The sequence below is a fragment of the Struthio camelus genome, chromosome 31 (assembly GCF_040807025.1).
Source record: "Struthio camelus isolate bStrCam1 chromosome 31, bStrCam1.hap1, whole genome shotgun sequence".
NCBI lineage: Eukaryota > Metazoa > Chordata > Aves > Struthioniformes > Struthionidae > Struthio > Struthio camelus.
In genome coordinates this window covers 4666451-4687098 of record NC_090972.1, presented here as the reverse complement: position 1 = coordinate 4687098, position 20648 = coordinate 4666451, and the positions used below count along the sequence as shown (strand labels likewise).

Sequence of the window (20648 nt, the reverse complement as noted above, 5' to 3'; positions counted from 1 at the left end):
CCCGGTATATTGCCCAGTGCATTGCCCGATACCCAGTGCGTTTCCCTGATGGCTGATGCGTTATCCGCTGCCTTGCCTGGTGCCCGGTGCCTGGTGCGCGGTTCATTGCTGAGTGTATTGCCTGGTGCCCGATGCCCGGGGTATTGCGCACTACCCGGTGCAGTGCCTGATGCCCGGTGCGTTACCCAGTACCCGGTGCGTTGCTGAGTGCATTGCCTGATGCCCGGTGCATTGCCCGGTGTATTACCCAGTGCGTTGCCCAATGCCCGGTGCATTGCTGAGTGCATTGCCTGATGCCCGGTGCATTGCCCGGAGCGTTGCCCGATGCCCGGTGTATTGCGCGCTACCCGGTGCATTGCCCGGTGCATTGCCCGGTGCCTGGTGTATTACCCGGTGCCAGGTTGCCTGGTGCAGTGCTTGCTACCCAGTGCGTTGCCCAGTGCCCGGTGCCCGCTGCGTTACCGGGTACCCGGTGCCTTGCCCGATGCCCAGTGTATTACCTGGTGCCCGGTGCATTGCCCGGTGCAGTGCCTGCTACCTGGTGCAGTGCCCGGTGCGTTACCGGATAGCCGGTGCCTTGCCCGATGCCCAGTGCATTGCCCGGTGCCTTGCCCGGTACCTGGTGCGTTGCCCGGTGCAGTGCCCAGTGCCCGGTGTATTGCCCGCTGCGTTACTGGGTAGCCGGTGCATTGCCCGGTGCCTTGCCCGATGCCCAGTGTATTACCTGGTACCCGGTGCATTGCCTGGTGTGTTGCCCGGTGTATTGCCCGCTGCATTACCGGGTACCCGGTGCATTGCCCGCTGCCCGCTGCGTTAGCGGGTGCCCGGTGCATTGCCCGGTGCCCGCTGCGTTACCGGGTGCCCGGTGCATTGCCCGCTGCCTTGCCCGCTGCCCGCTGCATTACCGGGTACCCGGTGCATTGCCCGCTGCCCACTGCGTTAGCGGGTGCCCGCTGCAGTGCCCGGTGCCCACTGCGTTACCGGGTGCCCGATGCATTGCCCGCTGCATTGCCCGGTGCAGTGCCCGCTGCGTTAGCAGGTGCCCGGTGCAGTGCCCGCTGCAGTGCCCGCTGCGTTAGCGGGTGCCCGGTGCATTGCCCGCTGCAGTGCCCGGTGCAGTGCCCGCTGCGTTACCGGGTGCCCGGTGCATTGCCTGGTGCAGTGTCCGCTGCGTTACCGGGTGCCCGGTGCAGTGCCTGCTGCGTTAGCGGGTGCCCGGTGCATTGCCCGGTGCAGTGCCCGCTGCGTTACCGGATACCCGGTGCATTGCCCGCTGCGTTAGCGGGTGCCCGGTGCATTGCCTGGTGCATTGCCCGCTGCGTTAGCGGGTGCCCGGTGCATTGCCTGGTGCAGTGCCTGCTGCGTTACTGGGTGCCCGATGCATTGCCCGGTGCATTGCCCGCTGCGTTACCGGGTGCCCGGTGCAGTGCCCAGTGCCCGGTGCAGTGCCCGCTGCGTTAGTGGGTGCCCGGTGCATTGCCCGCTGCGTTACAGGGTGCCCGGTCCAGTGCCCAGTGCCCGGTGCAGTGCCCGCTGCGTTAGTGGGTGCCCGGTGCATTGCCCGCTGCAGTGCCCGCTGCGTTACCGGGTGCCCGGTGCAGTGCCCAGTGCCCGGTGCAGTGCCCGCTGCGTTAGTGGGTGCCCGGTGCATTGCCCGGTGCATTGCCCGCTGCGTTACAGGGTGCCCGGTGCAGTGCCCAGTGCCCGGTGCAGTGCCCGCTGCGTTAGTGGGTGCCCGGTGCATTGCCCGGTGCATTGCCCGCTGCGTTACCGGGTGCCCGGTGCAGTGCCCAGTGCCCGGTGCATTGCCCGCTGCGTTAGCGGGTGCCCGGTGCAGTGCCCGCTGCCCGGTGCCCGGCGCGGGGCCGCCAGGGGGCGCTGTGCTGCGGGACGCTGCCGGCGGGGGGCGGGGCCGAGGCGCCCTGGGGGGCGGGGCCGGGGCGCGCTGGGGGGGCGGGGCGGCGCTGGGGGGCGGGGCCGGGGCGCGCGGGGCGGGGCGGCGCTGGGGGCGGCGCTGGGGGGCGGGGCCGGGGCGCGCTGGGGGGCGGGGCGGCGCTGGGGGGCGGGGCCGGGGCGCTGGGTGCGGGGCGGCGCTGGGGGGCGGGGCCGGGGCGCGCGGCGCGGCGCGGGGCGGCGCGGGCCGGGCGGGGGGAGGAGGCGGCGGCGGCGGCGGCGGCGGCTCCAAGATGGCCGCGGTGTCGGTGTTCCCCGGCGTGCGGCTCCTCACCATCGGGGACGCCAACGGCGAGATCCAGCGGCACCAGGAGCAGCAGGCGCTGCGCCTCGAGGTCCGCACCGGCCCCGACAGCGCCTGCCTGGCGCTCTACAGCCGTGAGTGCGGGCTGCACGTGGGCCGCGCCCGGCCGGGCCGCGCCCGGGGGGGGGTGAGGGGAACCGGGGGGGCACCGGGGACAGGGGGGGGGGCCGGCGGCGGCGGGTTGGGCCCGGGGGGCCGCGGCGGGGCTGGGGGGGCGCTGAGGGGCTGCGGCGGCGGGGGGGGGGGGTGGGGGGCGCTGGAGGGGCCCGCAGGGTGCTGGGCCTGTGGGTCTGGGGGGAGGATGGGGGGGTGGGGGGAGTCTGGGGACCCTGAGGGGCCGGGGGGGCTGTGGGGGTCTGTGGGGCTGGGGTAGTTGTGGGGTGCTGGAAGGGCCCTTAGGGTGCTGGGCCTGTGGGTCTGGGGGGAGTCTGGGGACGTAGGGGGAGTCTGGGGACCCTGAAGGGCTGTGGGGTGCAGGGTCTGTGGGGCTGGGGTAGTTGTAGGGTGCTGGAAGGGCCCTTAGGGTGCTGGGCCTGTGGGTCTGGGGGGAGTCTGGGGACGTAGGGGGAGTCTGGGGACCCTGAAGGGCTGTGGGGCTGGGGTAGTTGTGGGGCGCTGGAAGGGCCCCCAGGGTGCTGGGTCTGTGGGTCTGGGGGGAGGATGGGTGGGATAGGGGGAGTCTGGGGACGCTGAGGGGTCAGGGAGGTGTTGGGGGGGCTGAAGGGGGCTGTGGGGCTGGGGTAGTTGTGGGGCACTGGAAGGGCCCTTAGGGTGCTGGGCCTGTGGGTCCGGGGGGAGTCTGGGGATGTAGGGGGAGTCTGGGGACCCTGAGGGGTCAGGGGGGGCTGAAGGGGGCTGTGGGGCTGGGGTAGTTGTGGGGTGCTGGAAGGGCCCCCAGGGTGCTGGGCCTGTGGGTCTGGGGGGAGGATAGGGGGGGTGGGGGGAGGATGGGGACCCTGAGGGGTCAGGGGGGGCTGTGGGGGTCTGTGGGGCTGGGGTAGTTGTGGGGCACCGGAAGGGCCCTTAGGGTGCTGGGCCTGTGGGTCCGGGGGGAATCTGGGGACCCTGAGGGGTCAGGGGGGGCTGAAGGGGGCTGTGGGGCTGGGGTAGTTGTGGGGTGCTGGAAGGGCCCCCAGGGTGCTGGGCCTGTGGGTCTGGGGGGAGGATGGGGACGTAGGGGGAGTCTGGGGACCCTGAAGGGCTGTGGGGTGCAGGGTCTGTAGGGCTGGGGTAGTTGTAGGGTGCTGGAAGGGCCCCCAGGGTGCTGGGCCTGTGGGTCTGGAGGGAGGATGGGGACGTAGGGGGAGTCTGGGGACCCTGAAGGGCTGTGGGGTGCAGGGTCTGTGGGGCTGGGGTAGTTGTAGGGTGCTGGAAGGGCCCCCAGGGTGCTGGGCCTGTGGGTCTGGGGAGAGGATGGGTGGGATAGGGGGAGTCTGGGGACGCTGAGGGGTCAGGGGGCTGTTGGGGGGGCTGAAGGGAGCTGTGGGGCTGGGGTAGTTGTGGGGCACTGGAAGGGCCCTTAGGGTGCTGGGCCTGTGGGTCCGGGGGGAGTCTGGGGATGTAGGGGGAGTCTGGGGACCCTGAGGGGTCAGGGGGGGCTGAAGGGGGCTGTGGGGCTGGGGTAGTTGTGGGGTGCTGGAAGGGCCCCCAGGGTGCTGGGCCTGTGGGTCTGGGGGGAGGATAAGGGGGGTGGGGGGAGGATGGGGACCCTGAGGGGTCAGGGGGGGCTGAAGGGGGCTGTGGGGCTGGGGTAGTTGTGGGGTGCTGGAAGGGCCCCCAGGGTGCTGGGCCTGTGGGTCTGGGGGGAGGATAAGGGGGGTGGGGGGAGGATGGGGACCCTGAGGGGTCAGGGGGGGCTGAAGGGGGCTGTGGGGCTGGGGTGGTTGTGGGGCACCGGAAGGGCCCTTAGGGTGCTGGGTCTGTGGGTCTGGGGGGAGGGTGGGGGGATAGGAGGAGTCTGGGGGTCTTGAGCGGTCGGGGGCTGCTGAGGGGGGCTGTAGGGTGCAGGGTCTGTGGGGCTGGGATGGTTGTGGGGCACCGGAAGCGCCCGCAGGGTGCTGGGCCCGGGTTGGGGGATAGGGGGAGTGTGGGGATCTTGAGGGGTTGTGGGGTGCTGGGGGGGTGCAGGGGTACTTGTGGGGCACCAGAAGCCCCACGGGGTGCTGGGCCCGTAGGCCCAGGTGGAGGATGGGGGTGACATGAGGAGTCTGGGGGTCTTGAGGGGTTGGGGGGGGTGGCCAGAGGGGGCTGTGGGGCTGGGGCGGTTGTGGGGTGCTGGAAGCCCCACAGGGTGCTGAGCCCACAGGCCCAGGCAGGGACTGGATAGACGCGCGCGGGGGGGGGGGGGGGGGGCCTGTGGGGTGCTGAGTCTATGGGGCAAGGGAGGGCGCAGGCCGCCGGACCCACGGCCCCAAGCAGGGGATGGGGGGCTGTGGGGGGGATGAGGGCTTGCAAGGGGAGGTGGGGGGGCCATCTATGGGGCCGGGCGTCTACGGGGGGCAGGACCCTGGGGCGGGGGGCCGTGGCCGGGCAGGAGCAGAGCTGGGGACGCAGGAGTTTTGGGGGGGGGGGAAGCGCTGCCCTCCGGCCGTGGGTCCGTCCGCTGTGCCGCCCGCCCTGCGCGAGCGAGAGCTGGCCTCGGGGAGCTACCGGAGAGCGAGCGGAGCCCACCGGGTTATTCCCCCCCGATCGGCTCCTCCGGAAGGCGTTCCCGGCTCGAGCCGGGAGAAATTAGATTATATCTACTTTAGCGCGTTATCTTTCCGTGGAGCGGGTCGAAACCGGCTCGTTAGCCCCGCGGAGCGAGAGCCGGAGCAGAGACAAAAGCCCGGCGGTTCGAGGCTTCGCGGTGCCGGGTCGGGACTCGGAGCACGAGGCGCGACGGCCGCCCGAGGGAGGCGAGGCGGGTAACGTCTTCATTCGGGGCCGCGCCGCCCCGGTGGTTTCTGCGCTGTTGGCGCGTCGAGGACGGGTTTGCGGGTGCCGAGCCGTCCGGGTCTTTCCCGTCGGGCAGAGCTGAGCGTCGAGGGGTCGTTTGGGAGCCCCGGCGGGCCGAGCTGCCGCCTGGGGGCGGGGGGGGGGGGGGGGGACACCCTTGCCGGGGTTTTCCAAAACCTGCAGCCCTTTCGGATGACATCTGGGAGAAACGCGATGTGGCCGTTCGGAGCGGGAACGGGTATGCGAAAAGCAGGTGGTGGAAAGAGAGGAGGTAATGGAAAATGTGAATTTGTCCCGACGCTCGGCTCCGGCGGCGGGGAGGAGGAGGAGGAGGAGGAGGCGGCCGGGCGCCCTCCTGCGCGGGGCTCGGCGGCTGGCGGCGCTCGCTACGCCCCAGCCCCCTCCCCGCGCGCACCGTTTCCCCCAGATTAATGCCAGCTGATTTCCAGGCGTTCGCTCGCGCGTGTGCCTCCGCCGCTGCGGGCCTCATACCGTGCCTTTGTTTTACTGCCGCTCAAACCAGAAGCATTCCTGCCGCGGATCGCCCGGTGACTCCCTTTCTTTCTCCGGCTTTGCCGGCCCGAGCGGTTGCAAACCTTCTCCCAGCGCCCTTCTCGCGGCGGGTGAGCCGGCGCGGGCACGGACCCCCGCGTCAGGCCGGACTTGGCAGCACGAGGGCTGGAGGGGGGGGGGTGGGGAAAAAAAACCCAAAACCCGCTCGTTTGGGATTGGAAAGGGGAACGAGCCCGCCTGGAAGGGCGACGGCCCTCCGCGAGCTCCTCCGTCCCGCGGCGGAGGGCGGCAAGGTGTTTTGCAGCAAGGCTCAGGAGGCCCTGAAAGGCGATTCCCTTCCCCCCCCCCCGGCGATCCTCTCTTGCCCGAAATAGCCTGAATTTGGTGACCTTCCAGGCGCGCTGCAACGGCGGCTTTCCGCCGCGGTGAACGGCCAGGAGGGAGTTTCTGTAGGTATCTCTCTGGCTGAGTTCCTGTCGAAACGATTACTCTAATGCTGCGGGGATTTTACGGGATTATTAATGCTGTGTTAGGGCCCTCGGAGCTTTGAACCGGTATCTTTTCGTTATCGTCGGAATAAATCCCGCGTTATTTACCTTCGGGGGCCTGCCACGCTCTCTAGGCGCAGTTTTCCGAGCGGAGTTTTCTTTGTCTCCGCGGCTCGCGCGGCGCGAGAGCGGGGTGGCAGGAGCGCGTCGCCTCCCCGTCTGTTTGGGAGCGAGGATTCCCGAGCCCGGCCGCCTCGCCAGCTCGCGTGCGTTCCTCCCTTACTGCCTGCCGTCGCTTAGAAGGGCAGCGTCGGGTTAAGGTGCCTCTCTGGAGAGGGATCCCTTTCCTCGCTTGTGCCGCGACGCCTAAAACGGCTGAAATCTGAAAGTCTGGGTTATTGTTCGCTCGACAACGAGAGCGAGCTAGCGAATTCCAGCTCGTTCCCCGTTGGTTTCGTTTGCAGAGGTCTTTGCTTGTGTGTTTTTTCCCAGTGGCAAAAAAAAAAAAAAAAAGGGATGTTAATTTAGACAAATTATTCTTAGATCCTGAAGTGTTTTTTTCCTCCTTTTAAATCCCCTTGAAGGCTTCGTTTGTCTTCCTTGCAAACTGATGTCTGGGAGCCCTGTTTTATTTTTAAATCTTGGGCAGGTTCAAACGCCCGGGCTGGCTTTATGTCCCCCGAGCCCGGTGTCCCGCCTGGCGCGGGCGTTAGCAGGAAGCCTAAAAGCCCCCGAGAAACGCGGGGTTGAAGTGTTTCACGCGACTCATCGACGGAGACGTCGGTTTTATGGCCGCGCTGCTGACTCTGCTCGGGGGAATAAGGACCCGTCGCCTCTCCCTGCTCCCTTCCCTCTCCGCTTAGCAGGTGCTAATTACCTCCTCCAATGAAATCGCCTAATTGATCAGCGTAATTAAATAACGTGCAGAACAGCGGCCCTGACCTCTGCTTGGCTCCGTGCTCGAATTTGCGCTAGGGCCGAGCTTGGTCTTGCCCGGCGGTTTTCGCCTGCGGTTCTTCCTCCTCGGCCGCGGTCCGGTGAGTCTCGCCGGCGTTTCCTCTTGGGAGGCTCTTGGCAGTTTTGCCCCTGCCCCGGGGAAAAGGAGTTTCTCCGGAGCCGCCGTTTCGCCGCCCGGCGCGGCTGCCTCCTCCTCGGCCCTCGTCCTCGCCGCGAGGGTTTTCTCGGTCTCGCGAGCTCCCTTCCATCGGCTGAATCTGCCGGCCGCAGCCAGGCAGCTGCGGCTGCTGAGCCCGGTGGGGAAAGGAGAGGGCTGTTACCGCTGCAGGGCGGGGGAAACTGAGGCACGCGCACCCTTGATTTTGGGGCAGAAAGGCTTCGACGGCCGAGAAAAGGCTGCTCGGAGAGGGCCGAGCCCGCCGGCGCGGTCCTCGATCCGGCGACGAGGAGCCCTGGCCCTTTCCCTTTGCCGAGGGGGCTTCCCAAAACCCGGAGCGAAGCGTGGCGGGCGCGCTGGCTGGGGCTCGGGGAAATCCTGCCTCCTCCTCGCCGCTGCGATTCGCCCCCTCGAGCTCGAGGCGAGCCGGCCGCGGCGTCCTCGTCGGCTCTTCGCGGCCGCTGCGTCCCTCCCGGAGAGGGACGAGAGGCGACTCAGTGGCTTCCCAGGCACCTGGATGAGAAGAGAGCCGAGAGTTGGCAGCTCTCGGCCGAAACCGGGAGGGTCGGGAGCGGAGTCTGCTCGCGGTCAGCCTGGAAAGGAGGTTTTCAACGACTTCTCGGCGGCGAGACGTAAGGTGCGCAACGCCTTAAGGTCACGCAGCCGCCGGCGCTTGAAGGGTTTTCTTTGGGGGGGGGAAACTGCCGCTGGGGCAGACGTCGAGCGCGGCTCCTTGGGGCCCTTCTCGGGCCTGCGCGGTTCCCTCGAGGTTACCCAGAGCCTTGGTTAGGTCTTCCTAAAACCGCCATCGTTTTCCCGAGCTCAGGCGACTCGTCGCTAAACGCAGCGAGGGGGAAAAACGCGCTTCCCTCGGCCCTGCTGCCTTTCCAAGGGGACGGTACCGACGGCAGCGGGCAGCGCCCTCGTGCCTCGCCGCTTTTCGGACGGCCCGCGGACAGCGGAGCTCGTCGCTACAGCACGTTGCGGAGCCCGAGAGCGGATTTAAAACAGAAAAAAAAAAAAAAAAGGCAGGACGAGACCAATTCCAGGCCGACCGGATCGCTCAGCGAGTCTGAAACGCGCTGGTCCAGCCGCAACGTCGGGCTCGCGGCCCCTCGCCAGCTGCTCCGCAGCCTCCTTGCTCGCCGGCTGGCGAGCCTCGGAGCGGCGGCTCTCGGGCGCGAAACGGGGCGGCAGGGCCTTCCCCGGCGGCTGTCGGAGCACGGGCGAACGCTGGCGGGGAGGGATCCCCCCCGGCCGCAGCGGGGCCGGTGCTTGGGCCGTTTCCGGCTGGCGCTGGGACCTGCGGCACTCGGGCTCTGTGCTCGCTCCGGCTCCCTGTCTGCGGGTTTTCCCGGGCTCTAAGGGGCTTCGGGACCCTGCAGAGCTTGGGGTGGGGGGGGCTGTTTTTTGGGAACCGCGTGGATGCCTCTTGCGATAACTGCGTGCCGCGGGGCCGGCTCCGGCCGGAGCGTGCCGATCCGGCCGACGGCAGCGCCTCGATGCCTCCGAACTGACGCGCCGGCTGCGCGGGTCGCGCCGGGCTCCCTGCTGCTGGTAAAACCTCGGATTTGGCGGCGGTGGGGTTGGGGAGCTGCTCTGCCGCCGCGCGCCCGGAGCGCTTCCCGGGCGATCCCCCCGGACCCGTCTGCCGCCCCGGCGCCCGGCACGGCGAGCAGGGGATAATCCCCTCTTCCAGGCGCTTGGCAGAAAAACCTTTGTGTAGCCGGGGAAGGAGGGGGAAGCCGACGCTCCCTCGCCCGCCCGGCGCTGAAATACGGCCCTGCCTGATCCGGCGGTCTCCCTGTGAATTATTCGCCGGCCTTTGAGCGGCCTGGAAGCCCAGCGCACATCTGCTGTCCCTTTTTATCCTCCACAAAGAACTTGGAGGCCCGGGTTGACAGGCTGATTAACATGGATGGGAGGGGGGAATTTGCATTTAATAGCTTTGCAAAGCGGCGCCTGGGGCGGCAGCAGGCTTTCCAGGGGGGGTTGCGGTCTCTCCCGGGACGTGCTCGCCCCCCCTTCCCTGCGGGACCGCCGGTTCAAACGCTGTGCGCGGCCCGCAGCGGCTTCGCGCGCCTCCCGGCTCTGCCGCCGGGCCCGCGGCTCGCTCCCTGACCTCGCGCGGCCCCTCGCTGAGCGAGCGCTCGTTCCTGGCCGCGTGTTGCTGCTCGGGGCTCGGAGCAGGCCGGGATCCCGGCTCTGCGCATCGGGCTGCCTTTGGAAATCCCCTTCTCGGCGCCGGCCTGGAGCAAGGACATCGGAGCCTCGTCCCGGAGCACGGGGAGCCCGAGCGCTTCGGAGCATCGGTTTTTATCACCCGCTGCAAAATCATCAGCTAAATAAATCGGGAGCGCATAGCTGGACTGGCAGCCCGCCGGGTCGAGCTATTTACAGCTCGGCGCTGCAGAACCCCCTGCGCCTTTCCTCTCCTCGCTCCCGCAGAGTTGGGTAACCCGATCCGCGGCGCCGGGCGCCAGGGCGGCCGAGCCCCGACGCCCCGGACCTGGGGAACGGCCCGCCGGCGCGGCCCCTGCCTCCGAGGAGGGGTCCGGCCCCGGCTCTGCTGCACCCCAGCAGGAGAGGGCTCCGTTTTGCGGAGCGCCGCGCCGAAGCGAGGAGGAGGAGGACGGCGCCGGCAGCGCCCGCGACGGGAGCCCGGGGTCCAGCCGCTGCCCCGGGCAGCTCGTCGGACCTTCCCCGGAGCGGCGCCTTGCCCTATCCCCGCCGTATCGCCGGGAGGGGGCTCGCGCCGGGTCGAGGGTCCGGCTTCTCCAGCGACCCGGGCTGAGCTCGTCCTGGTGTCTTTGCCGGCGAGCGCCAGCTCTGCTCGCGGAGGCGGCCCTGGGGCCGGCGCGGGGCTGGGGGCAAGGCTCTCCCTGCGCTGGGCCGTCCGGCGGCAGCCGGGAGCCGCGTGGAAACACGAAGCCACCGGAAACCCCTTGATTTTTTCCGGCAGAGCGAGGGCCAGCCAAGCTCAAGCTCGGGTTTCGCTGGCGGTCCTGGGCTCTCCTTACCTGCGTTTCTGGCCGCTGCTCCGCGGGCGGCTCGAGGCTTCACCTGCGGGTGCCGCGCGAGACCCGGGGCGGAGGCTGCCTCCCCAACGGGCCGTTTTAAGGACTCCTCGCTCCTTCCGTTTTGCTCCTCCTTCCGCCGCAGAAGCTGGCTCCATCCCTTGGTGGGGAACAGCTTGAATCCGTATTCCTAGCTGCTAGGACGCTTCATAAAACCCTTTGCTTTTAGCTGAGCGCGAGGGGTTTTTTTATTATTTTTTCCCTCCCTTCCTGCAAGTCCACAGAGATTAATTACTCTAATTATGTTTTTATGCCAGTTCTTCAGCGTTCCTTCAGCTAGCGAGAGGCAGGGTGCGAAGCGGCGACTTCGAGCGAGGGCCGGCGCGCGGGAGGCAGGGGCCCGCGGGGTCTTCGATCCGGGTGCTCGCGGTGCCTCTTCCTGCTGCTTTTTGGAGTTTGGCTTCGGTTTCTCGGTGCCGTGCTTCCCTTTGCGACCGGGAAACGGGTGAAGGAGTCCCAGGCCGCTCCTGAAAAGCTTTGAAAAGCCCCTTTGGAGAGGTCGGGCTGCGGCAAGTTGCGCGTCTCGGAGGCCTTTTGGTGGCGAAACCTTAACTTGGGGCTTGCTGTGCTGCCGAGGGATCTCCCAGGGCCGTGCCCCAGGTCGGGCCCCTCCGAAAAGCCTCAGGGGCGGACGCACGAGGGATGGGATGCCTCTGACCCGCCGTGAAGCCCCAAGAACCGGCAGAGCCGGGCAGGAGGGCTGGGAAAACCCCTGTGCGGGGCGAGCGCGGCCGCGGGAGGCTCCTGACCCCTCCGCCCCGCGGTGATAAAGCGTCGGGCTGAGCAGATGAGTTTTGCCTGAGCCAGAGGCTTTCCGCTTCCTCCCTGCGCGGCGGCTCCCGCTAATCCCCTCGTAACAGAGCCGGTTCCCTCGGGACGCAGCGGAGTAGCAGAGGGGCCCTTGAGCTTTTTATTGCCCTTCCCGTAAACGCTGGTGACAGGAAGGAGCCGCCGCGCTGCCGGGTCCGGGCCGCGGCATCGCTAGCTGCCGGCCGGCCGAAAGGGATCCTGCCTCGTCCAGCCCGCGAGGCTCTTGCGCCGCTCAACCGTCTCCTCTCCCCAGCCGCGTGGGGCCGGCTATCTTCGCCGATGCCTCTTTGCTTGAACTGGAAAAGCCTGGGGCTGCGAAGCCTCCATAAAAGCTGCGTGGGAACGCTTGGCTCTTTCCGATGAGCTTTCTTTTAAAACGTTAGCTCTGAACGCGCCCTGCGTTATCCAGGGAGGACGAGGACTGCTGCTAGGGACAGAAGGGGAGAGGTCCTAAAAGGGGGAGACACCCCACGTGGGAGCGAACAGAGGGCTGCGAATTTGGGCTGGAACAAGATGAAAAGGCCCCCCTCCTCCAGGAAGAGGGGCGCTCAGTGAAACGATAGAGCTGAGCCCCTGCAACTCAGGACACGAGTGGGAAGGAAGGCAGAGGGCCCAGCTAAGGCAGCCGGTGGGGCCGGGTGCCCCAGGCGGAGCCGCGGCTGGGGGAGCAGAGGGGAGCTTTGGTGCCCGGCTCTCACCCGCCGCCGTCTCCTCTCCCCGCAGATGAAGACGTTTGCGTGTTTAAGTGCTCGGTGTCCCGGGAGACGGAGTGCAGCCGCGTGGGCAAGCAGTCCTTCATCATCACGCTGGGCTGCAACAGCGTGCTCGTCCAGTTCGCGACGCCGAACGGTACGTCCCCGGCCCGGGGTGGCTGCTGCCCATCCCGGCCGCTCGGCTGCCTCTGGCCCCGGCTAAAGACCAGGGACTCGTTTTGTCTTCCAGACTTCTGCTCCTTTTATAACATCCTGAAGAACTGCCGGGGACACAACACGGAGCGCTCGGTGTTCAGCGAGCGGACGGAGGAGTCTTCGGCGGTGCAGTACTTCCAGGTGAGGAGCCCGTGCGGGCCGCCATCTCCCGGCCTCCAGGCAAGGCCGCGCGGTCGGAGGGAGGGGAAGGGCTTGCCGCAGCGTCCCCGTCTCCCTGGGGGCAGTTCAGACCCTGCCTGCCCCCGGCGGGGCGCCCAGCCGGGCTGAAATCCACGGCTGAAACGCCCTCCGTGTCCTCCCCAGTTCTACGGCTACCTGTCCCAGCAGCAGAACATGATGCAGGACTACGTCCGGACGGGCACGTACCAGCGAGCCATCCTGCAGAACCACAGCGACTTCAAAGACAAGGTGAGCAGCTTCCCCCTGCCTCCCACGCCGGAGGGGAGCGCGGCGCAGTCGGGCTCCCGCGCCGAGCTCCGGGTCCGACGCCCGTGGGGCACCTGGGGCCACGCGCTCGTCGCGAGAGGCGACGTGTCCCTCTGTCCTGCCCGGCTCCGGGCAGAGAGCCGCCTCTCTGCGCCCTACCTTGAGCCCAGCGGCTTGATTTTTCTCTGTCCGGTCTTGATTCGAAGGCGTTGGCGGTGGTGGCTCTGCCCTCTTCCAGCCATTAATCGCGCTGGCTGATACAGTTTTTTAATGTGCCTCATTTCGGTGTCTGGCTTCAGCTTCCTGCTGCCAGACTTCGGGCTGCTTCTCTCTGCTGCATTGAAGAGCCCTGTGCACTTGGCATTTTCTCCCTGGGAGGGTAATTATATGCTGTAGCTGTTGAAGAGGAGACTTGATTAGATCTCTCCTTGTAAAGCATGCCTTTTCCCACTTTGAGTCTCTTGTGGCTCTTTCCTGCCTCCTTCCTAGTCTCTTTCTTTTATTATCCCTCCCAATATATGGGCCATCCTTTTTGCGAGCAGGCCGCGAGCACGCGTCCCGTCTCTCTCGCCCGGGGCGCCCTCGCCGGATGGGTGCTGGCTGCTCCGCCTGGCAGCGCTGGCGTCGGAGCTCTTCCAGCCGGCAGATCGCAGCGTCTGCCCCGGCCCCGCCGGAGAAGGGGGCGACCTGCCAAGAGCCCTGCGCCGCTGGCTGATACCATCCCTGGAGCGACTCGCCAACGGGGCGCAGCGGGCTTCCCACGCCGTCAGCGCTCCCTGCCACCTGATCCCCCCAACCCGACGGATTATATATATAGGATCAAATAGGATTTGTGAGCGCTTCGGTGTAGTTAGCTGTCTCAGTCACGTCGGTCTTAATCCCTCTGTTCTTCCCCGCTCTTACGCTCAGCAGTGCGAATTGTCCAGGTCTCTGTAGCCCCATCAGCGCCAAGCCCTCGGAGCAGCCGTGTCCCAGCCTGGCTGCCGCGTTCCCCCGTGCTTCCCGGCGGAGGCTGTCGGACACCGAAGCCCTCGACCTGCAAACGGTCTCGCCTGTCCCCCTGCCCTTGCTCCACCTGCCTCTTGATTTGATAGCGGAGTAATTTGGCCCTTCTATGAGGCAGGGAGCTGTCGAGCGGAGCTGGCTCCGCGCGCGCAGGTCATTACTGGAGGGTCTAATGAGCAATTGTGCTTCCAGGGAGTCAGTGTGGAGGTGGCAACTTGTTGGAGGTAATTTCGTCTCTGGAGATGCGCGAGGCAGCCAGTTTTATCAAAGGCTCTCTCTCTTCCTGTTCACCCGCTGTAATTTGGCTCCTTTGCCAGGGGATTCCTGAAGGGTTGTTCTGCCATTAAGCATTTAGCTAATAGACGCGCTGTGGTAGGTGCTGGTTTCTCTCCCAGGATGTGCTGTACCCGACGTGCTGCCTCTCTTATTTTTCCCCTCTTGGGGAAATCCAAGTGTTCGGGGTCTCGAGGCTTCTCTGTCCCTCCGTAACCCGGAGCAAGAGCCGGCAGGCCCCGATTCTGCCTCCTGGGACTCAGCCGGCGCCGCAGATGCTCGTGCTGGGGAGGAGGAAGCCTTTGACCTGCTGACCTACCTTTGACCTGCCTTCTCCCTCCCAGATTGTCCTGGACGTCGGCTGCGGCTCCGGTATCCTGTCCTTCTTTGCGGCGCAGGCTGGGGCGAGGAAGATCTACGCGGTGGAAGCCAGCACCATGGCCCAGCACGCAGAGGTCGGTGTCTCGGCTCCCACCGCCTGGGAAGCTCTTTGCTTGGCGGAGCTCGGTGCAGGTTCCAGCATGGGGATCGCGCGCTGAACTCGCGTGGTCTGGCGTCCCTGGGGGTTGAGCCCGTTTAAGGACTCGTTCCCCTGCTCCAGTATAACCCAGTAGCTCTGGGATGGAGGTACTGGGAATGCTGAGCCAGAGCTTGCTGCCCAGCCCCGGCAGGGTTTCCTGGACTGCGCGGCTGCTCCTCACCCCCGTCACGGGCCCTTTTCCTTGAGCAGGTGCTAGTGAAAAGCAACAACCTCACGGACCGGATCGTCGTCATTCCCGGGAAGGTGGAGGAGGTCTCGCTGCCCGAGCAGGTGGATATCATCATCTCGGAGCCCATGGGCTACATGCTCTTCAACGAGCGGATGCTGGAGAGCTACCTGCATGCGAAGAAGTACTTAAAGCCCAGTGGTGAGTGCGAGGGGGATGCGAGGCCGCTTCTCTTGTAGGGATGGGTCTGGTCTTTGGCTCCCCGCACGGCGCTGGGGATGGGGCGCCTGGGGGTTGGGGACACCTTTGAAAGCGGCTGTTGCCTGTGCTGGGCATCAGCGGAGCGGCTCGGACTCGTCTGTGCTCAGTAGCCCACGCCTGCATGTTTGCTTTGCTTTTTTGAATCAGCTCTTTACCATTTTTTCCCTGTTTCTCGCTCTCCGTTGTGCCGATGTTCAGGCGGAGCTCTAGCGCGCTGCAGTCGGAGCGTGTGATTCGCCGTGCAGCGGGGCTAGAAATGTAATTAAATTGTGTTCCAGGCAATTTCCCAAGGGAGCTGACACATCTCGTCAGCCCTCGCGCATCCGTCCTTCCATGCAAATCCAGCTCGCTGCCAGCCCTGCCGCGTTTGCCTCGCCGCGAGGCAGCGCGGGGCTGGGGTCTGGGATGAGCCTCTTCCTCCTCTGCCGGAGAGGCCAAAGGGGGAGACCCCCGGGGGAGGGGGTTGCAGGTGGAGAGTGGGCAGGATGCACGCTCTCGTTAGAGCTTTTGGCATTTAATTAGGCTTAGCAACGCAGTTTCAGTCTGGTGAAGGAGAGGGAGGTGAGGACGGACTGTTTCAGCTGCAGTACCTCCATGCTTTTGTGTTTGAACTGTTCCCCGTCTGCCGTCCGGCTCCGAGGAGCTGCTGCTTTGGGCTGTTATCGCTGCGGAGATGGTCTCCGTCAGCGCGGGGCCGGGCGAGCCGGAGCGCTCGCTCCGCGGCAGAGTCCGGCCCGCTTTCCCGGCTCCAGGAGGGAGATGCTGGCGGCGACGCTCCAGCTGGAGCTGGCGATGGGATGCGGGTTTTGGTGGCAGTGTCTCTCGCCACCTCTTCCCCCTCGCGCTCCGGAGCACCGGAGCTGTGTGTGTTCCCTGCCGCATCCCCCTGCAGCCTCTGCTCTGCACCCAGCCGCTGTTCGCGCTCGCTCTCAGTCAGCTCTGAGCTGCTGGGGTTTCATTTAAAAAGAAAATTATCATCTAGGAGTCGCTTCTGCTGATGCCTGAGCCAGCTGGGAGCTGCCAGAACAAACCCGGGCTGAACTGCTGGGGTTTGCGTTTGCATACTGCCGCGCGGGCGGTTAAAGACGAACCGAGACGCAACCGTCCGCGTTGTCTATCCCGGAGCGTCCGTGCCCTCGCGAGGAGCCTCGGCTCCGTCCGGCTGCGCGCAGGCCGGCTGGGAGCAGCTCCCGAGGGCTGCGCTGTGCCGGGCCCGTTGCCCCGCGCGGGGCTGGCTCTGATCCGGGCCAGCGAATCCCTCCGTGCCCTAAGCTGGGAGGCAGACGGCTGAGCTTTGGCATCATCACAGCCGCTGGAAAGCAGCCGGGGGCCGGAGGTTTCGCAGATCCTCTCTCGGTGCTTCGTTAGGGGCTGCTGACAACCCCCTTGTGCCGCGCGGGGCCGGGGCTCCGCGGCGCGACGGCGGCCGCAGATGTTCCCGCGCGCGGACCCGCCATCTGTCCCTGGCAGCTCCTCCATCTGCCGGTGCCGCGCGGGCTGTTCAGACTGCCCTCGCCGACCTCGTTTGCTTGACGAGGCTGTTAATCAGCTCAGGAAGGGACCGGCTCTCCGGCCCTGACTTCCCTCTTCTCCCCTCCTGCAGGAAGCAGGTTTCCGGGAGGGTTCGGCGCTCTTGCATCCCTGCCTGGGCGGCAGAGCGGAGACCGGCTCTCCCCGCGCGACTCCCGACCGCGTCCTGCCGGCTCGGCGTCCCTGCCCGCGCCGGGGCTGCCGGGCCCTACGAGCCCGGGGGAAGAGAGGGTAATTTCCCCGTGCGACCGAGCCCTCTGCTCCCCTTGCAGGGAACATGTTCCCGACGATCGGCGACGTCCACTTGGCCCCGTTCACGGACGAGCAGCTCTACATGGAGCAGTTCACGAAGGCCAATTTCTGGTGAGTGCGGCCGGGGGGGAGACGGAGACGGACTGGGGCTGGTCCCAAACCCTCCTCCCGCTCCCCGCGGGGCCGGAGCCGACGTTTCCGTGGCCGCTGGCTCGCCCTCACGAGCCTCTCCCCCGCAGGTACCAGCCGTCCTTCCACGGCGTGGACCTCTCGGCGCTTCGAGGGGCAGCCGTGGACGAGTACTTCCGGCAGCCCGTTGTGGTGAGCGCCCCGAGGTCCCCCTCGCTCGGCCGGAGGGCACGGCAGGGCGAACCGCCCCGGCGGGCCCGCGGGTCTGGGCACGGGGCTGTCACCCGGCTGTAGCTCGTGCGGGCGCGCGGCGGGAGCAGAGCGCGGACGCGCCGCTCCGCGACCGCCCCGGCTAACCTGCGCCTCTCGCCCCAGGACACCTTCGATATCAGGATCTTAATGGCGAAGTCGGTCAAATACACGGTGAACTTCTTAGAAGCCAAAGAAGGTGATTTGCACAGGTGGGTGAGCTGGGATTTGCTGGGGCGCCTGGGAGACCAACGCGCCACCGCAGCGGATCCGCGCCGCCGTGAAACCCCGGCTGCCGCCGGCAGCGGCCGGTCAAGGCTGGCGCGCGTCCCGGGGCCGGTCACAGAGCCGGCGTGGTGCTGGCAGGGCCCCGGAGCCCGGTGCTGCCGCAGCGGATCATTTGTTCCGCTGGCTGCATGCAATTAAAACCGCGCCGCCCGCCCCGTCCGGGCACGCGCCGGTGGTTAACGGGGACAGACGGCAGCGCGGGGCCGGCCCGAACCCTGCTCGGCTCCGAGGGGAGGGGGACGGTGGCGGCTCGGCCCCGGCTGCTGCTGACGGTTTCCCTTCGGCTTTCAGGATAGAAATCCCGTTCAAGTTCCACATGTTGCATTCAGGGCTCGTCCACGGCTTGGCGTTCTGGTTCGACGTGGCCTTCATCGGTTCAATGTAAGCGGTGGGCGCGCGGTGCACGCTGCGCCGCTGGCAGCTTCCCGTCCGTTAGGAAGCGCCGCGGGCGCCCGGGTCCGCTCCCGCGGGCCGTTTCCGGCAGCTCTGGGGATCGTGGCTCTCCCGCGGTCCCAGCCCTCTTGGGAGGGGGCTGCTCCCTAACGGGGTTTGATTACAGGCACGGCCCTCGCTGTCGGGGTGGGGGAGCCACGTCCCGGGGACGCGGCGCCGTCGCCGCGCAGGGCCCGGCCGTCCCGCGCCGTCTGCCCCCGGCATCTCCGCGCTGGCGCCGGGGGCTGGCACGGAGCGAAGCGTTTCTAACCCCGCCGCGCTCTCCTCTCCGCCAGAATGACCGTGTGGCTCTCGACAGCCCCCACCGAGCCGCTGACCCACTGGTACCAGGTGCGGTGCCTGTTCCAGTCGCCGCTCTTCGCCAAGGCCGGCGACACTCTCTCAGGGACTTGCCTCCTCATCGCCAACAAGAGGTGAGAGCCGCCGCCGGGCAGCGGGGAAGGGTCCCGCCGCGGCGTTCGCGTCTGGGCCGTTCCCCTCGGCCTGCGCCTGACGCGCATCCGCGCGGCTGCCGGCCACGATCTAGTTTGCCGCGGTCCCTGGGCGCCTCTGCTCGGCGCCCGGAATAGCTCGGCCGGGCCCCGCGGGGCGATCGCCGCAGCCGCTGCCGGGCCGGCCTGGCCTCGCCGCCCGGTTTGCGCGGGGAGCGGGGGGGGCCTGGCCCAGTTCGCCTGGCGTATTTATAGCTCGGCGCGGTGCCGCCCGTCAGACCGCCGTGACCCAGATCTGAGGGCCCGGCGCCACCGGCCTTCCTGCCGCTCCCCGAGGGCCGAACCGGGAACGCGGAGCGGGGCAGGTTGCTTGGGGCCGCGAGCTCCAGCCCGTTCCCCCCCCCGGCGAGGTGCCCGGCTCTGGCCGCGGGGACCCTCGAGCCCCGCCGTCCGGACCCGGCGGCATCTTAGGGCCCTTCTCCCCCCGCAGACAAAGCTACGACATCAGCATCGTGGCTCAGGTGGACCAGACCGGCTCCAAGTCCAGCAACCTCCTCGACCTGAAAAACCCCTTCTTCAGGTAGGGCCGGGGGCCGCCGGGGGGCTCCGCCGGCGGCGGCAGGGCCGGGGGGCTCCCCGCCGCGGCCTCACTCCCGCGCCGCCTTCCAGGTACACAGGCACGACTCCCTCGCCCCCGCCCGGCTCCCACTACACGTCCCCGTCGGAGAACATGTGGAACACGGGCAGCACCTACAACATGAGCACGGGGATGGCCGTGGCCGGTGCGTTCGGGGCGCGGGCAGCCGCTCCGGAGGAGCTTTTCCAGCGCAACCGCGGCTGCGAGGGAGGGATTTGCCGTATCGCTGACGCCAAAGCTCCCGGCCGGGGTTGATCGGCTCGGCCGGAGCCGGCTCCCGCCCCCCGCGGGATTGCCGAGCGGAGCTGCCTGCAGGACCTGGCCCTGCTCTTTGGCCCCGCTCGCGTCCGCGTGTCCCCGGCTCCGTGGGGACAAACCCTCTGCTCGCGTTTGGGGCCGCGGGGCTGATTTTTCTCCCCTCTCCTCCGGCGCAGGGATGCCCACGGCGTACGACCTTAGCAGTGTTATTGCCGGCGGCTCCAACGTCGGCCACAACAACCTTATTCCTTTAGGTGAGTGTCCGGGCTGGGCGGGGGGGGGGGGGGGGGGGGGGGGGGCCGGGCCGGCCCCGCCGGGGGGTTTAGCCCCCGCTCCCCCTTCCCCGGGGGAGCCGGGCAGCCCGGCCGGCCTCAGCCCTGTGCCCTTGCTCCGCAGCCAACACTGGGATCGTGAACCACACTCACTCCAGGATGGGCTCCATCATGAGCACGGGCATCGTCCAAGGTAAGGCGCGGCGCGTGCCGGCGGCCCGCCGAGCCCCCGGCTCGCCCCGGCGCCCCCCTGACGGCCCCTCTCCCCCCCCGCAGGCTCCTCCAGCGGCCAGAGCGGCGGCAGCGCCAGCACTCACTACCCCATCAACAGCCAGTTCACCATGGGCGGCCCCGCCATCTCCATGGCCTCGCCCATGTCCATCACCACCAACACAATGCATTACGGGAGCTAAGGGCTCCCCGCTCCCCTCTGAACTGACAGCGCCAGGAAACCAAATGAAGACGACCCTTCTCCGCCCCTCTCCGAACTGTGGCCCGCCTGGGGCCGCCAGGGATGTTTTTACCCTTGTACGATAGACGCAGCCGAGACGAAGCCGCCGAGTCCACGCTCTGCTCTTTGATAACGGACCTGGACAGTTTTTTTATGAAATGTCGGAACCTCTGGACCCCGCTAGAGCTGTTCCCCGAGCAATCACGTAGCTAACGGCGTTTAGGTGCCATCTTCCATAACAGATGGGGACGCGGCCCCCCGGTCTGCGGCGCAGACCCGCTGCCGGCCGTGCCCGGAGGGGCCGCCTGCCCCGTCCTGCCGCAGCCGCGGCCCCGCTCCCGGCTCTGCCCTGCTGGCGTCGGGGGTCCGGGGCGGACGGCGGCACCTCCTGCCCCTCACCGGGAGCCGGGCAGGCGCCGGGGGCCGGAGACCGGCCTGCGACCGGCAGCCGCGCTCAGGGGCCTGGTCCCCGCGAGGGTGACGCTCGCAGGAAACGCTGTATGTACCAAAAGCCCCGAGCGACGGCGACTGCCCCGTCTCCGGCCCCGGCCCCGTCCCTGCCCTCGCCGGGGCCCGGCGGGCGTCGCGGGGGCATCTGTTATGGAAGGCTCCCTTGCGTGGCTGCACTAGGAAGTGTATTTGGTGTCTGTTAGCGTCCAGCACTCATAGCGTGAACTTTCCTTTCTCTTTTGTTTTCCTTTCGAAGGCCGCGAGCGGCGGTTTTTGGCAGGGGCGCGCAGGGACCCCGCTGCGGAGAGCGACCGTCTCCCCGGGGCCGTTCCCTTTGCCGCGGGCGGCCCCCAACCCCTCGCTGGGGCTGCGCCTTAGGAGTAGCGGATCTGCTGTTTTTCGGCTGTAGTACTGAATAAACGGGAGGGTTTCGAAGGTTCGCGCCCTGCTG

General features: G+C 67.7%; 1 protein-coding gene across 2 annotated transcripts; it reads left to right on the top strand.

Annotated features, from left to right (window-relative positions):
• Positions 1–2133: 2133 nt before the first annotated feature.
• On the top strand, positions 2134–20632 carry CARM1 (coactivator associated arginine methyltransferase 1). 2 transcript variants are annotated; one of them, XM_068922808.1, is made up of 17 exons: positions 2134–2331; positions 5008–5163; positions 11920–12045; positions 12139–12245; positions 12429–12533; positions 14174–14284; positions 14560–14737; positions 16600–16690; positions 16819–16900; positions 17084–17169; positions 17537–17626; positions 17974–18111; positions 18620–18709; positions 18799–18911; positions 19201–19278; positions 19421–19489; positions 19573–20632. In XM_068922808.1, the coding sequence occupies exons 1-17, from the start codon at positions 2187–2189 to the stop codon at positions 19707–19709; spliced, it is 1902 nt and encodes a 633-aa protein (XP_068778909.1). In that variant the 5' UTR covers positions 2134–2186; the 3' UTR covers positions 19710–20632. The 2 variants fall into 2 exon arrangements, with proteins under 2 accessions (XP_068778909.1, XP_068778910.1); XM_068922809.1 differs by lacking the exon at positions 5008–5163 and having other exon boundaries at positions 2135–2331.
• Positions 20633–20648: the final 16 nt, after the last annotated feature.